At 36.2% G+C, this 12,898-nt stretch overlaps 2 protein-coding genes and 4 non-coding genes across 6 annotated transcripts; 4 read left to right on the top strand and 2 right to left on the bottom strand.

Moving 5' to 3' along the window:
- Positions 1–27: 27 nt before the first annotated feature.
- On the top strand, positions 28–149 carry F38E9.9. The gene has a single exon (NR_072872.1). It is a non-coding gene; the product is annotated as an Unclassified non-coding RNA F38E9.9 (non-coding RNA).
- A 397-nt stretch (positions 150–546) lies between these two features.
- Positions 547–623, bottom strand: F38E9.7. The gene has a single exon (NR_072873.1). It is a non-coding gene; the product is annotated as an Unclassified non-coding RNA F38E9.7 (non-coding RNA).
- F38E9.t1 lies at positions 549–620 on the top strand. Its single transcript has one exon. It is a non-coding gene; the product is annotated as a tRNA-Met (tRNA).
- Positions 624–5,208: 4,585 nt separating the features above from the next.
- F38E9.8 lies at positions 5,209–5,428 on the bottom strand. Its single transcript, NR_072874.1, has one exon. It is a non-coding gene; the product is annotated as an Unclassified non-coding RNA F38E9.8 (non-coding RNA).
- A 171-nt stretch (positions 5,429–5,599) lies between these two features.
- Positions 5,600–10,739, top strand: twf-2 (Twinfilin). The gene is made up of 9 exons (NM_001392908.1): positions 5,600–5,745; positions 7,289–7,511; positions 8,168–8,288; positions 8,364–8,501; positions 8,549–8,632; positions 8,998–9,148; positions 9,831–9,952; positions 10,156–10,422; positions 10,615–10,739. The coding sequence occupies exons 1-8, from the start codon at positions 5,721–5,723 to the stop codon at positions 10,291–10,293; spliced, it is 1,002 nt and encodes a 333-aa protein (NP_001379940.1). The 5' UTR covers positions 5,600–5,720; the 3' UTR covers positions 10,294–10,422; positions 10,615–10,739.
- Positions 10,740–11,344: 605 nt separating this feature from the next.
- F38E9.4 (uncharacterized protein) lies at positions 11,345–11,962 on the top strand (the record flags this gene model as incomplete). The annotated part of the gene is made up of 1 exon (NM_078269.1): positions 11,345–11,962. The coding sequence occupies one exon, from the start codon at positions 11,345–11,347 to the stop codon at positions 11,960–11,962; it is 618 nt and encodes a 205-aa protein (NP_510670.1).
- Positions 11,963–12,898: the final 936 nt, after the last annotated feature.

Consider the following 12,898-nt stretch of genomic DNA (forward strand, 5'->3'; position numbering starts at 1 on the left):
TCAGACTTTGCAACTACACTTGTTAATTGAAAACTCTTAAATGTCTATGACAGGAACTGAAGTCTCCTGCCATTTTCGGAAACAAGGGGCTGAACCCGGAAAAGTTCCTGAAAGCTCATCTAAAAGTATAATAAATGTCGACTTATTCAGCGTACCTTCATATATCTTTAATGAAAACCAAAGACTGAAGAGAGGGTGGAGGTGTTTTCGTATAGACTTTTGCTGAATAAATAATAATTCAATTTTGTAGCGTGGCCCGGAATATGTATACAACAAAAAACAGGGAAAATACAATGGTTGGGATAAAGATTCTTCAGTTTGCAAATACGAAACAAACAAGATTTTTCAGAAATTTAAACTTCTTAGTATCAAACGGAGAAAAAAAACCGGAGTCACTACAGTGCGTCCAACTTCTATAGCACTCCATTCCGGTTTGGGAGCTTGGGTCTTTCCAAAAAAAAATTTCCAAAAAAGTGTTAATCCATTTTTATAGCAAATGCTCAAAAACCTAGGCTCCCCAATTTTCATGATGTTCTCCTATGACCAACAGCAGCGTGGCGCAGTGGAAGCGTGCTGGGCCCATAACCCAGAGGTCGGTGGATCGAAACCACTCGCTGCTAGATTTTTTGCAATTTTTGAAACTGAAATTTTAAATTTTATATGATAACTGGAAAGTCGTTTCATTTTTTTTAAATTTTGCTGATGATATCTCAAAAATTACGAGAATTATTGCAAAATTTCGAAAAAAACGACCGTCCAACCCCAACTACTATAGCACTTCTTTGGATTTTTGGTAATTAAAATATATACCAAAAAAAAAATGTTTGTTTGTTTTTTCTGGGCCTTTTTTTTCCTTTTTTTTTGGGATGAAAAAATTCGCAAACAATTTTCCCGTGGTGGGGAGTTGAACTCGTCAATTCCGTCGAATTTGAAGAGATTTACGGACATTTCAATACACCCATTTCCTCCCAGTTCTGTGATCTTACTTAATCAGAAGCTTAAGCCGAAGCTCAACGTTGATCAATTTTCGTTTTTCTGATACTGAAATATTACTCCAGAACCAGGTATTCAAATATCAGTGATACTTTAATATCAGAAAAATGAAAATTGGTCAACGTTGAGCTTCGGCTTAAGCTTCTGATTGAGTAAGATAAGAGAACTGGGAGGAAATGGATGTATTGAAATGTCCGTAAATTACTTCAAATTGGACGGAATTGACTCAAAATTTTGAAAAAGCCGTATTTAAATGTTTAAAAACAGTGTGTCGACTTAAAACAGGCTCCTTTGAAAATGAGCCAACTTATGAGCTTAACCTTTCAAAAGCTTGAGCCACTGGGCAAATTAATGTTTCAATCAACGAAACTTTATTCAAAAATAATAGACATCAACTCAATGCACAATTTTATGCATAAAAACTCAAAATCATTTTAGAATAAATCTGAAAAAATTTCAATTTTTAATTGAATTTATCGAAATTCTGGGGGTGTCCTTTAGAAGTTGTGCGGTCATTTTTTCGAAATATTGCTCTTATGCTCATAGTTTTCGAGCAATGTCGATGAAATCTATGGTCTATAAATTATTTAGCATGCTGAATTCATTTACACCAAACGTTTTTCTTGAAAACTTACAGGAAGACCTACAGCCGCAAATTAGGGGGTGTCCTATAGAACTTGCGCGCACTGTATATATATATATATTTATACTATTAGGCATGGAAAATGTTTCTTTAGGCCCTCAACTGCAAATAGTATTCAACTATATGATATTCTATCCTTTACTATATATACTATATGCTATTCTTTATTGTTATTTTTAACATTATCATATTTTTACAGTAGTGATAATCATATGAATATAGCAAATAAATAATGACGAATACAAAAAAACGGATCAACTCGGTTTTCTTAAAAACTTGATCGTTCTTTATGCTCTTCCGTAGTTTTTAAAAACAATTTTTTGTTATGCCAAGACCCATAAAGCCAAAAACTGAAAGTCCAAAATATCAAATCAGACACGGAAGCAAATTAAGCTAGACATTATGGCTTCTCCTTTAATAAAAACTTGTTCCTGACGGGATCAAGCAAAATTAAATTAAGTACTTACTGTGCCAAGAAAACTTCTCGATTTGGGGACCGGAACAAACAAAAGGCATATCAAAACGTAGATCACTTGAAAAATTAGGAACTGGAAATAGCCTGTTCTGTAAATATGTGGTCTAAGGCTTCTAAGGCTTCTAAGGGACCTTCAGAATAATGTAGCCGACAACTGCAGTGTTCAGAAGCTGTTGTTCTGGTTAATGAAACACGCGCTGGAAATATAGTTCCTGTGCCAACTTAGCCTTCATTTTTTTTTCGTTCTTGAAGCGGCAGTTTTACAATTGTTGCCAACCTCAAAAGTGAAAAAAATTGCAGTTTCACGTTGTCATGTTGAAACTCGAAAATTCAAGAACCACAGATACAATAAAAAATTATCATCAATCAAAAACTTATGCCCGCAAATCCCGGATTTGTCAAGCTGGCAAAATATCAGATATTAGCTAACTATAAGAATAGGTAAGAATAGGCCTTTTTCAAACCTTGAATTGTTTTTTTTTTTTTGAAAATGTTTCAGAACGTCTTATTACAAATTTCAGAAGTTTTGGCCCATTTTGGGCCTAAAAATAACGTTCTCAATTTTATGTACTACACCTTAAAGAACAAAATTACATGTACAGTTATTACATATAATTTTATTTTACACTGACGTTGTGAGAAATCAAAAGTAACGAACAATAAGTTACAAAAGATTAAAAAGAACCAAAATAATAAATAATAAATTATTGTGTACGTGTGTATGACAACCCCAAATTTGAAGCAAACATTATGAATTAAAATTTAAAAAACTTCAATTAAAACGTCATGAAAACCTGATTGCAGTGAATATCAATAAAGAAAATAGGGCTATCTTTATTGTTATTGGATAGATTCTTGTAAATTGTTGAATTTAAAGAATCAAAAAGATTAAAGGATTTTTTAATTGGTAAAAAAATCAGATCAAGCTCACCGTTCGCTTTTTCAATCTTCCGAGTTTCTAGATTTAGCAGTAGTAAATTCAAAAATTTGAGGAAAAACTACAAATCATTTGGCCAGTGAGTTTTCTTTTTTGCTTTTTTTCAACTACTTCATGGAACTGTTGTATTGAGTCAATTTCTTTTGTACTATTCATACTTTCCAAGAATTACTCCCAGTAATATTTTTCATGCGTTACTTTTAAATGAAAGTAACATCTATGATTCTGAATAACAATCTTCATTTGTCCCAAGTCCTACATATAAATGTTACAACTAATTGTTGTAATTCTTTCTTCATCATGTTTCCTGTTTGTAATGTCTGATAGTCATAATTGCAATCATTAATATTAACTGGTTTGATGTGTTCGCTTTTGTTTCCTCAAATATTCTGAATATACCTAACCCTCTAATTTTCTAATTAAAAAAATACAACCCAACGTCAGAGAAGTTGAATTGACATTGTTAAAAACCAAGAACCATAACAAAAACCATTAACAAAGTGGTGGCCACTTGACAGAAGGAACAAAATGGTGGTGTGAAAGTCTCTGGCTGAAGGACAGAATATTACGGGGTTCACATTTTCAATACTCAAGGATAGACAACAGCGTTTATCGGAACAGTGAAAGGATGCTGATTATTGGGTGGATTTAGACTTGGGATGGACTCCGTACGGCTTTTCACTTTTTTGTAGATTTTTTAAGAGCCGTCTGTTTGTTCAGTGATGTGGTAAAGCGGCATAGGAACATTCTTTGAGTTTTGATCCAAATAGGAACAGTTCTTATGTTTGATGGCAGTCTAGGCAAGACAGATTTTTATAGAGTTAATTTTAAAAGAAACATGAAATTAATAAAAATACATATTCTGATAGCAACAACTATTTTTAATGTTTTCTTGAGAATTTTTGGTTGTCTTCTAATTTGGTGCCTCAATACTTCAATCTGTGATTCTTTTGGGCTTTAATAAAAAACAGTGCCGGATAAGAAATCCAGGTGTACCTAATTATAATTGAAAGTTAAAATTGAAAAACATGAAACCGAAGTAATATAAAGTTTTTGAAATTTCAAATAAAGTCTCAACTTTTAATAAATATAGGTTTATACGGTCGAATTGAAAATAATAAATTATTAGTTGTTCACCTAATTTTTAGTAAATAGTGGCAGGGAATTGATTTTACTCACAATAAGCTTTATCCTAAAATCAACTATTTTACCATGTTTTTCCTAAAATCAACTATTCAACCCATTTTATTTTTTTTAGAATTAAATTCATTGAAAATTAATTGATTAGGTTTATTATATTAATTAGTTAATTAGTTTAATGCAAAATGAAACATCAACTTGGTAAGATGTGTTCCTTATCACTACTAACCTTGGAATGGCAATATATTAACTTTTAAAAAAAAGTATGTTAACTGCCTTTGAGAGAATTTTTAATACATATACTAATAGTAAAAACATGGCCAATTTACCAAAATCCAGAACAATATTAGAAATGGAAACTTGTGAACTAAAAGAAAATTCTATAATAATTAATTTTAGTTTCAGACACATTCTGCATATTGGTATAGACATGTAGTTGCTTTACAGTTTATTTCAAAATTTAGCATTCTGAACATTTTGCTGTAATTCTTATTAAGTAGTTAGTTTATTTAATTTAGGATGAAGCTTCAAATTGGTAAGATATATTCCTTATCACTATGTACTACTTGGCAAAAAATTTTCAGCTATGAAATTGAAGCAAGAAGCATCTTTGTTCTATATACAGTCTATAATATTCAGTAGACCTAAACATTTCTATGCTTTTTTCATACAAAAATATTAATTCCAGAATAACACTTTCTTATCTAATGCATTTCTTTTCAAAACATCCCACTGTTCTGTTTGCACTGCAAATTTTCAAAAGAACGTGCTTGAAGTCTGTTTGACATTTATCACAGCACACGTAATTGCGTTTCGAAAACCTCACCGCGGTCACAAGTAACGTAATGCACAGCACATATGTTCCGTCATCTTCGATTCTTGGTTCAGTTTCGAATTTCCGAATTATTACACCGACTGACACACACACACACACACACATACAGAAACTTAGAGACCGACACGCAAGCCTGCCGCAAAAACATACACTTAAACTTTCTCTTTTTCATGTTTTGTCATCGAGAAGATGTTTCAATTACAGTGAAAAAATGTAAGGTTCAGAGGTCTAGAAAAGTGTTAATAGGCCGTCTCCACACGATTTCTGTTCATCTTCCTCTATTCCTTCTTTTCCGGGAGAAGGACAGAAGGAAAGAGAGAGAGAGAGAGACTCCAACAAGCGGGCACCATCACGTTAAGGCAAACGAGACGAGGCCTGACGTTTTCTGCACAATAGAGGATGAGGGTTGCCAGACGTGACGGGCAGTTTGTAAAATAGCATGAGGTTTTGAGAGATAGTGTGCACGGGCAGCCGAACATTTGGATGGGAAGGAAGATGGAGACGGAGGAATAAAGGAGGGAGGGGAAGAGAGGTTGGCAGAGAAATTGAGAAAAAGAGGGGCGAAGGCGATGGGGGGCACTAGTGCGTTGGTTTTGCGTTGTGTTGCGCGCAATATTAGCTGCTCTCTTCAACCCGTTGTTATAAATATACATATACATTTATTTTTTTTCCCGGAAGAGGAGAAGAAGCTACTACTATGGCGTGCCAAACTGGAATCAGAGGTTAGTGGTTTATAAGGGGGGTTAAGTGGGTGTTGACTCAATATTTGAGTTTCAACTAGTTTTTTGTTCGCTCACTATCCAAATAGTACCGTTTCATACCAAATATGAGGTTTACCACCCAAACTTCACTTTTCTTTTCTGCAATGGTTGGCGACGCTGAGCCAGCTGTCGATAGCAGTTCTGTGCAAGGTATTCGGCATTTTTATAAGACGTAATTTTTTGGAAGAAAAACTATATTTGATAGAACGTTATATAAATTTTGATAACCGTATTATTTATCTATATAAGTCTATTTAATGTTGTAATTTTTTGGCGAATTATTTGAATAAAATGATCATTGGAAAACGTGAGAACATCAAAATTCAGTTTTTGGGCTTGAACTAATGTTTAAGTCACAGCTACACGGTAAAAAATATCTCCAATTAGAAAAGCAACCCGGACCGTAACTTTCAACTTCCTTTAAGAAGTGAATAATCTAATTTTTTGAAGAGTTTCTTTGAAACTATTTTTCTTGAGATAATCTGACACACTCCTAGTTTCCAAACAATTTCCACTATAACAATTGTTTTTCGAAAGTAGTTCCTTCTCCAACCCGGCACTTTTCATGTCAATTCCGATTCAAATTTTCCTCCATAGTACCCCCCCCCCCCTTTATTCCAGGATTATTTTCCCATCGTCCTCAAAAGATTCGAAAAAAAAGAAGGTCTTAGTAAAGTGAACACCCCATCTTTTGGCGTTTACGCATATAACCTTGACGCACAAATTCTTCATCCTTTCTCCCCCCCCCCCACCTATTTTGCATCTTTCAAGGGAAACCCGGGGGCCGATGGAAAGGTTCAAATTCAGAACAATGATCCGCCTGTGATATAAGGATGAGGGGTTCATCGGGAGAGGATAATATTACACACGCGTTGCACTGCCTTTCAATGTTGACAATGGATATGGGGGGGGGGGGGAAGAGGGGAGAAGGAGGTAAAAGGAGCTTTTGATTTCATCCCCCCATCCTCGCCCCAACAATTCCAAATCCCGGCGTAGCCCCCCGACCGTTTGTGGAGAGAGTGGTGCATTCCGTTAATAATGAAAACCTGCCAGCATGCGGGAAATAGTGCGCGCATACAGTCGGAGGCAGCACGTCCACCCCGCGAAAACAAACTGAAAGAGTCCTCATTCTCCATCATGTTCATTCATTTCCCGCAAATAGTGTCTATCACCTGCTCCGCGCACCCACAGAGCACACCGCACCCCAGTGGGCCACTGTTTCATAAAAAAAGATGAAGTGGGATGATTTGGATGTACTTTTTTAAATTCAGTTATTTTTAAGATTATCTCTAATGACTTCTTCCTAGTGACTGAGCACTAAAACTAAAACACAGGCTACCCAGCAGTCCCAGACACACTTCTCTTCCAAACTATACAACATCAATTCTTTTGGGAGCAGCCAAAGGCTCATACAAAAAGGAAGGGGACATTTGGGAAAAAAAAAGAAGCATTGGCGTGGGGGGTAGTAGAAAGAAAGAAATGACGAGAAGACGACGTTTTGCAGCTAACGCGGCACTTCGAAATGCACTCAACTTGGGAAAACAGGCGAAACTGAGGCTCATCAAGATTGTGGTGAATAATGAGGAGATGACGCCGAACTACGAGTTTGCTGGAACCGCCAACTGGCGTGACGACTGGAGGGCTTGCTTGCCGGACTGTGTGGATGCCTACGAGCCGTGCTTCATTCTGTTCCGGTTGAATACCATCACAGAATGGGTTTTGATCACGTAAGTTTTTTTTTAATCAAAAAATCATATAGTTGTCATGAATTGAACCACTTAAAGATTTTAACAAATAGTTATATTTAACTATTTGTTAAAATGTAAAAATGTTGTTGCACCAGTCTTGAAATTTGTTTCCAATCAGCATACGTTCTAGCTTCTGAACAAAATCTGCCAGATTTTTGGTGAAAGTCGAGTTAAATTTTATAAGTACAACCTGATAACAGCCTAAAAAACTTTCATAGGCTTTTGTTTTAAAAAGCTTAAAAAGTTTATTGCTGTGCAGCAGGAATATTTTTGCCCGTACACCAGGTACCAGGAAGAAAGCATTTAGAAGTTATAGCTTTGGACTAGCATCCGTTTTAAAATTGTGATATGGTTATATACAAGACTAAGCAAATGTTTTTTTTTTCAAAATTTAGAACTCATTTTTGAAAAGTCTTGTTCGAATTTAGAAACCTATCCTCCTTTGTACCGTAACGAAAAAAAAACTGAAAATAATAACTTTTCCACACACGGTCCTGCTTACACCGTAGTTACTTCAATTGTCAAAAAAAAAAACAATTCCCTATAATTTCCTACTTCACTCTATTTGATTGACTTCCAACACATGTTTCCATTCTGCAGTGCACAATGAAAATATATAGTTTTTGTTTTTATAGGTTTGTCGACGATCGTGCTCCAGTCCGTGAAAAGATGCTTCTGGCCGCCACATGTGCTACATTCAAAAGCGAATTCGGACAGTGTTACATTGAGCACGAAAAACACGTCACTGATCTGAAGGTTCGTGGAGAGTTATTGGGAATCAGCCTGTGAAGAAACTTGCTAAGAAAAAAAAGGAAAAAAAATTAATTTCAGGATCTCACGCTGAACGCGTTCGAGGCGTGGCTCAAGGCAAAAACCGAGTTAGGACCAATGAGTGAAGTTGAACGGGAGCTCCACAATGCTCAGCAAGAAAGAGCTGCAATTGCACATGCCGGACCACAACATATGAAGGTATAGGAAATAAGTTTTGATGATATTCAGTTTCAATAATATTGCAGGGTGTCGCGTTCCCAGTGGATCGTAATGCTGAGGAAGCCCTCCGGCAGTTGGCTAGCCAGAAGCTCAGTTTTGTTCAGCTCTCGGTAAGCTTTTATACATTTGAAAAAGAACACTAAAGTCAAATCTTAATAGAGAGACTACATATTATAGAAAAACAATGAAAAACATTAATTAAATTTTACGAATTTTTTTTATGCTGAATAATGTTTACAATTGTTCTCAATTTGCATTTATTTGAACAATTTTTTCAAAAAAAAAAACGCATAGTGTTCCAAAATACGTTAGTTTTCAATATTCTCGATACTCACTAATTTGATATTTAGAACTGTCAAATAACAATGTAAACACTTAACCTATATTTTCAACGCGTATATTTCTAAAACCGGAACACCGATTAAAATTATAATATTCAAACTGCAATAAATTGTGGATTATCAAATTTTTCCAGGTCGATACCCTCAATGAAGCCATCAAATTGGAGGGAACCCTCGAATCATTGGAACCATCGCAGCTTGCATCAAAAGTGCCACGTGACAAGCCACGATACACCTTCTACAATTTTGATCACACGTGGGAAGGTGTTCCGCAACAATGTACTTGTGAGTCGTTTTTTTTTTTCATTTTACACTTAAAAAGAATGTAGTCTATATAAAAATTAAAATTGTGGAATTAGGAAAAAACATTTACTTAAACTCAAAACTTCCGCGTCTGTCACCAATAATCTTAATCCTAAAATTGGGGCAGACGCTTTTTTCTCTCAACCAGTCCGAGACTAGCCTACAAAGTTTATGCAAAAAATTGACAAAATGCAGAAAAATGAACGAAAATAAATACTCTATTTCAATCAGCTATTTGGCAGATAAAATATTGAAAATGTATACGATCAAGCATGTTATTTGGTTTTTAGGATTTTTTTAAAGATTTAATTTTAATTAGTTCATTTATGTACTCTAAAATTTCTCACTTCGGCAGTTTATAATTTAGCTCAATTTTTAGTCGTGAACAAATTTTAATTTATAAATTCTACATAACTTATATGAAAAATAACCGTTTTCCAAATGTTTGAAAGTACATGTGCACCACTTTCATATACCCCGTTTTATTTTCACATGAAGCTTATATTTTTGAAATGTGATTTTTCAAAAGTAACGAAAAATGTTTTGTTTGTTAGTGAAATTTTTAAAAAAATTCGAAAACAACGGCAATTGAGCTATGTACTACCAAATTGAAAAATAGAGTTAAAATTAAAAGTAATGTTTAAAAATAAAAAAATAATTGCAGTGTTTATCTACTCGTTGCCATCATCTGGAAGCTCAATTAAAGAAAGAATGCTCTACTCAAGTTGTAAGGGGCCATTCCTCAGCGCTGCTCAGAATCAATACGGAGTTGTCATTACGAATAAGGTGAGCATTTTTAGCTGTAAAAAAATTGATGCTGAAAATTCAGTTTCTGCAAAAACGGAGTAACAAAATGTTCAAAATTAGAGAAAAAATTTTTTTAAAAAGGTTAAAAAACGATGTTGGATAAAATATAATTTTTTTTAAACTTGAAGTTTACTTCTCTAGTTCTTTAATCATGTTTCCCTCTTTCAAATTAAATATTGCAGATGGAGGTAGATGCTCGCGACGATCTTTCGGAGAAAGCACTGCTCGAAGTCATTCACCCCCTCCCGGTTGAAGCCCCCAAACAGTTCTCCCGTCCAGCTCCACCACGCGCCGGTCCACGTCGTATCACAAAAGTCTGAACGCTATATCTTTGACGCTACTCATTCAACTCATTCATTTCTACCCAACTATTTTTATTTTATTTCCTAATTTTATAATATTTCTCTATGCATTCAAATTGTAATTAACATCCGCGGTCATTGCATACTGAAACGTCGACCCGAACAAAAACCAAACAAAAAGAAAAAAAAAGTGAAAGAATCGAATATTCATCGTCTCATTTCCCGTCCCGTTTCTCTTCACACCTCTCTCATGCTCTCGCCGCTTCTTCATCTTTTCTCCTCCTCTCCCCCCCCCCCCCCCACCTTCTTCCCAACCTCTCTTTGTTCCTTTTATGAAATGAAATTAACTGTTTCTAGAAAAAAAGAGTAACTTTACCAGCTTTTCGACTGCCTGTACACCATCCAAAAAAGGACCCCAAATTTTCAAAATCACAATTTATCAAAAATCGTTTGAATAAAGATCAACATTTGAGTGTTTCATTCGTCATCTGAAATATCAAATCTGTTTGTGTGCTATATGTATTGAAAAGCTTATTGGAAAAAAGTGTCCTTGTCTTGTCCAGATTCTTATCTTTTGTCAGTGAAATCTGTTTGGTTTTTTGAGAAATCCCAGAAAAAAATCTCAAAATCTTCTAGGCCCTTTTTAAAATGCAATCAAAATCATTTCCTAGAAATTTTCACATTTCTGGCAGTTTGATAGCGTAAGATTCCATTATCACAATGATTCAAAAAAAAGAATTCAAGTTCAATTAATAGGATTAACCGGTGAAAACAAGAGTTTTTGTTTTTTTGCAACCGTTGATTTATACAATTCTCTACGTCGTCCATTGTAATAATGAAAACAAATTGACAATTTTTTGCAAAGTTGTGACGTTAGGCAAGTAAATTTTGAATTTTGTTGTACACAATGTGTTTTTATACACTCGATTTTAGTTTTAAAAAATGTGTTTAAAGATGGTCCTCGTCCTCCCGTTCTCCCACTCGTCCTCCCGTTCTCCCCACTCGTCCTCCCGTTCTCCCCAGCGGTCGGTCGCATATTGTTCTTGCTCTCGTATCGATTTTTGCCGAAATGCCCCCACCCGATGACGACATGATAGTTGATTCTTCACCAACTGCTACAATTCCGCCTACTTGTGACAATATTCTGCGAAATCAAAACTTGCCATCAACACCAGCTTCCGGACAGCCAAGTATCAAGGAATTGATCGAACGAATCACCATTTTGGAGAAAACTGTCAAGGAACAATCGAAGAAAATTGCCGAGTTGGAAGCTACTAAAGGTTTCCCATTAATCACCAATGATGCTAGCAAAAGTAAGAGTAAACTTTACTCCGCTGTAGTCCAAAACGACCCTCAATCTGTGAAAATCATCGAAAAGGCTCACTTCGCTGCTGATCTCCGAAAGCTCGGGGAAAACTCGATTTACGCGATTATTGAGAATGTACCGGATTGCAAGAAAGAAGAACAAACGACAATTGATGCCTCACTCATGGAAAACTTAGCCAAGCTGGATACTCTTCCGAAACCTGAACAATTCTTCCGAATCAAATGCAAAAAACCGGATGTTCCTTCTCGCCCTCTCAAGGTTAAGTTTGCTACTGAATATCAACGGGATACTTTCATTCGACAATTTTCCAAGGCACTTCACAATCTTCCTGAACGCCCAGTATCGTCTCGAACTATCTGATGCCGGAGAGACATGTCGCCCGAAGAACTTATACTGCTCAAACAGAGGCGAGCTACAGCCTATGAGGAAAACCGTAAGGCTGGAGTAATCAAATATTACGTCCGTGATCTTGATATTTGTGAACTCTCCACACCTCGTCGGCTGACAGCACAGATAACACCAACATCGGCGCCAGGTCTCTCGAGCTCCACATAGGAATTCTGCCACCGGACATATTCAACGAAACTTGCAAACAGTTCTTCATCATCGTCACCCACTACATCTATGATAGAGATTTCTATTACTCGTCAATGTCCTTTGGTGGCCAAAATTACACCTGTTAACTCAACTGCCAAATCATCAAATGCCAAGTCAACTGTATCCACTGCCGCCATGCTATACACTAAAAAGTCAACAACCCTATCAAATTCGACTCAAAAAGCTGCTACGAAGCGACAAGCAACCGCTCCAACACCTGCTAATCATCAATCGACATCCTCTGTGGACTCTCTTAGTAAGCTCAATTGTGCTTCTGCCAACATCAGATCAATTGCTTCGGCGGAGCGTTTGAAATACATCCAGGATTATATACGGGAAGAAAATATCGATATTCTTTTCTTGACCGAAACATTTCTGTCACTCACCGGATACGCCATCTTCGCTATGCTCTACTATGGACCTGATGTGCATTCGTTCCGACCGCCTACAATCTCACCCGAAATCCAGAGGAGGAGGAGTTGCCATTTTCCACAAACCCTCACTTATTATGTCGCAAATTGATTCGCTCCAGAACGGATACTACGACAGACACTTCTGCGACATCTTAGCTGTTGATCACAAACCATCGAAGGCCAGGTTCATACTTGTGTATCGTCCCCCAGATACATCTATCCAACAAACTGCTGCCCTCTACAGCAACCTGTCCGAGCTCATCAGCAGTCCTGCTAACTACCACTT

Source organism: Caenorhabditis elegans, chromosome X, assembly GCF_000002985.6.
Source record: "Caenorhabditis elegans chromosome X".
Taxonomy (NCBI): Eukaryota; Metazoa; Nematoda; class Chromadorea; order Rhabditida; family Rhabditidae; genus Caenorhabditis; species Caenorhabditis elegans.